Source organism: Opisthorchis viverrini (genome assembly GCF_000715545.1).
Source record: "Opisthorchis viverrini unplaced genomic scaffold opera_v5_129, whole genome shotgun sequence".
Lineage (NCBI taxonomy): Eukaryota > Metazoa > Platyhelminthes > Trematoda > Opisthorchiida > Opisthorchiidae > Opisthorchis > Opisthorchis viverrini.
Window position 1 is genome coordinate 1,060,206 of NW_008751783.1, and position 3,516 is coordinate 1,063,721.

The window sequence follows — 3,516 nt, forward strand, 5'->3', positions numbered from 1 at the left end:
CATAAGGCCCTTCGGTCAGATGACTGACAGTCAAATGGCCCAGCGACGTTTGCTTGTGCAGTGGGAAGGGGTTGGGGAAGGACATCGGTGGACGCTGAACTGCGCGGGCCAATGATACTTCCCGGTTGCCCAGGCCGAGGAAGGGAAGCCACCCTAGAGGTGCTTTGTTTGACCAGAAATAATACTGGTAATAACAGTAATACTGGAGCCGTCAGAATTGAGATTTTTGCAAAATTGCGGGTAACCGAATGATAGTTTTAGAGTGAGGTGAAATAAGAAACTGCCGCAAACACAATAACTACTTTGATCATGACAGCAGAAACACTGTATGGGGGATGAAAAGATGTGCATCAACCCAAGGAATCTGTTGTGGCATCGGTATCTACTACTGGTGTGCTGATATTGATGACGAGGATGACGACCATAACTGTGATTCGGCCGATCCAGTCTTGAATGAACGGCCCTTCCGATTGCTCGACAGAGTGAAAAAAGACTCTGTGTGGAATAGCAACTCGTACGTAACTAGCGCACACCAGCAGATTGATTGAGAAACACACGCCCTAACACACACGGTAAAAAAAAGTTTGGATCGGCTGCTTGGTCACAAACAAATCGATGGATTCAGTGAAGTAAAATATCCGAAGCGCCACTGTCACCATCATCATAATCTACGTCTACACCAGTACTGTCGTAATACGCTGATTGTAGCTTGTATTTATGCCTTCTCATTCATTGATAACGGATGACTTCACTGAAACACCACAAACAGCCAGCCTGAGGCGAAGTCATCAAACCTGATGAAATGAACATAAACTGACCGGGTGCCTGAAAATCCTGAACATTCGCGTGGTCTGGCATTCGACAAATACACCTTCTAATATACGTAAAACGCTCCACAACTTCCAGTAACTCTCCCTATATTTTAAGTGGCGCGTTCAGTGACTGCACGTAGACAAGCACGACCTTACACTTTGTGGCTGCAAAGTGCATACCAAAGGACGACTTTGGTCAGTTCAACCAGAAACACCCGCGCCCTCTGTTCCTCTTCGAAGGCGAGGACATATTCCAGATCGACAAGATTTTCGTTATAGGCTATTTGAACACGGACTTTTGAAGACCTTCCAACGTTCATCTCATTATCTCATCGATCACGAAATGAAATAGCAATGACAGAAGTCGCTTCGTATACGTAAGCATTTGGAGAGCTCGTCTTATACTCTCACAAGTCCAGAAGTCTGAGAATACAAAGGACGTATTATGTTCACAAACCGCCAGGGCAAGTGTGTGAAGGAGAACAGACCGGTCAACCGAGTCGACTGCGCCTTGGAAATCCGCATGGACAAATGAAGACTGGTGTCCGGTCATCTCAGTTCACTAGCTATAAACCGCATCCCAGGGATAGCTTGGCTTCGGCTACTACAGTTTTGTTCACGGAAAAACGGGAAACCAAGACAGCTAGTTGTTCGATGAAACAGGAAGCTGGGTAGTCCGCACTGAGGCCATAGTTCTTGCCAAGTGATTGAGCCATGTTCATCAGTGTCATTAACGACAAATTAATTGAGTCCCGAGGTACTCATCCAACTACATTTCAAAGCCAAAAATAAAACGGATTTAAGGTAGGTAATGAAAATAATGACGGTTCAGCCGTGCCACATTTTTGGTGCATACTGATAGACGTTTCTGGTATGTGGGTAGATGCCACAAATGGAATGTACATTCGCAGCCTTCATGAGACCGTCGTGTGCAACAAGCAGTGAATAAACGTATGCTGATGAGCGAAGATTCCGCAAGTCCTGACAACATGAGCAGAGTCGGGAATTTCAAAAGAGCTCTCGGTCCGTAGGTGAAGTCAATCTAGACCGAAAAGCCGAGAAGCACCAACCTACAGGAAGATTCGAACTTGTTAGTTGTTGAAGACTAGATCATTAGGAAATTTAATTTTACCATCAATTAGTAATCGGCGGCTCCAAATGAGATGCTTTTCTAGGGCAACAGCTACGGAGCACCGTTGTTCTTACAAACGTAAACGTCCGTGTCTTTCAGGGAAAGATAAGAATAGTTCATTTACCTGAATCAAGCCATTACTGTAACCAACGGCAACCCAGAGACCACATGACCAAAACGAAACCGCAGTAGCCCTTCCAAAGTTTGTTCCCGTTACACCTGCTGTGACAATCCAGTGCTTGGTAGGCATCAGAGTGGGCCGAGCCGGAGAGGTGGGGGGCGAGGTGCGACTTTCGCTTAGTTTCTGTGAGCGTTCTTCTTTGGTATTTGTTGTCAAATTTTGGGTTGAAGTTGGCAAGGACACACGCGCCTTGCATTCTTTCGAGGATCGCCAGTAAAAAGGCTGCGAGGGTTTCACAGTGATCTCTTGGAACACATTTACACGCCCACTCAGGATTTCGCCGGTGGTGAGGTGTTGTTGAGGTCGAAACAAAAACTGAAAAAAGAAGTAGTGAGTAAGAATGCGTTGCAGTCAGTGAGAGATAACCGGAAGTTATTAACAAATTTTTCCGATAAAAAGGTACTTGAGGAATCCCATGGTTCAAATGTGCACAGGAGAAAGTAGACACTCCTGGGGTGATGAGGTTAACTGAAAGGAGAAAATGGATAACAAGAAATGCTTGCAAGGGATCACTATGATCTTTACTAGATCACAGTAACGACCAAACATAACGCCGGAAATCAAGATGCGTCGAAAAAGTCGGTGCTGAGACAAATTGCTGATGGAGGATATAGATGGTATAAATAGGCTCTCGCGGAAATGACAGGGGCGGAATGGGCGTTGGAGACTCAAATAAATTATTTCAGCGGCCTGAAACCTTTTCATTCAAACTGACAGAAGAGGAAAGATCGTTCCACAGTTCTTCAACAGGTAGATTGAATCCTCAAAAAGACCTATCACAATGCGAATGTCCGGGCCATTGTTCCAGATTGGCTGGTCGGCTATCACCATAACGGTTGATGTATTGAAATATTGGTGGCTTGAGGGGGGGTTGATAATTGATCAGGTGGCTATTCATCTGCTGGCCGAACTTCGCCATTGATTTGCAAACGTTTCGTTACCATTCGAGGGGACATCTCCAACAGTGCGCTGAGGATGGCTCTCCGAATGGTGACGAAACGTTTGAAAATCAATTGCGAAACTCGGCGAACAGATCAAAAGCCACCTGATCATTTACCAACGGTTGATGTCTCACCAACAATCACCCACCATCAAAGAGTGAGTTTGCTATTCTCCGAGAGTGCTTCCATGAGGGCGAGAACCAGGAAAAGTAAACAACAAGTTCTGTTCACCAGAATGTTATGCTATAAACGCTTCGCAATCGTCAGTGTAGTCATAGACCAAAGTGCGCAATCAAACGTAACTGGGGATGTTTTATTCATGCGCACCGTTTACGGTATATCATCATCATCATCATCATCATCATCATCAACAACAACAACAACAACAACAACAACGACAGCATGACATCAGTGTTCAACACCAATGCTTCACTGCCGTACAACCATGAC

The 3,516-nt window shown here is 45.3% G+C and overlaps 1 protein-coding gene across 1 annotated transcript in view; it reads right to left on the minus strand.

Moving 5' to 3' along the window:
• T265_06260 (hypothetical protein) overlaps positions 1-3,516 on the minus strand; it is a gene marked incomplete at both ends in the record, with an annotated part of 61,290 nt that overhangs the window by 10,615 nt on the left and 47,159 nt on the right. Inside the window, one exon of the mRNA XM_009171470.1 lies at positions 2,069-2,440. Within this exon, the coding sequence (XP_009169734.1) occupies positions 2,069-2,440 (372 nt within the window). The remainder of the gene's footprint in view (positions 1-2,068; positions 2,441-3,516) is intronic.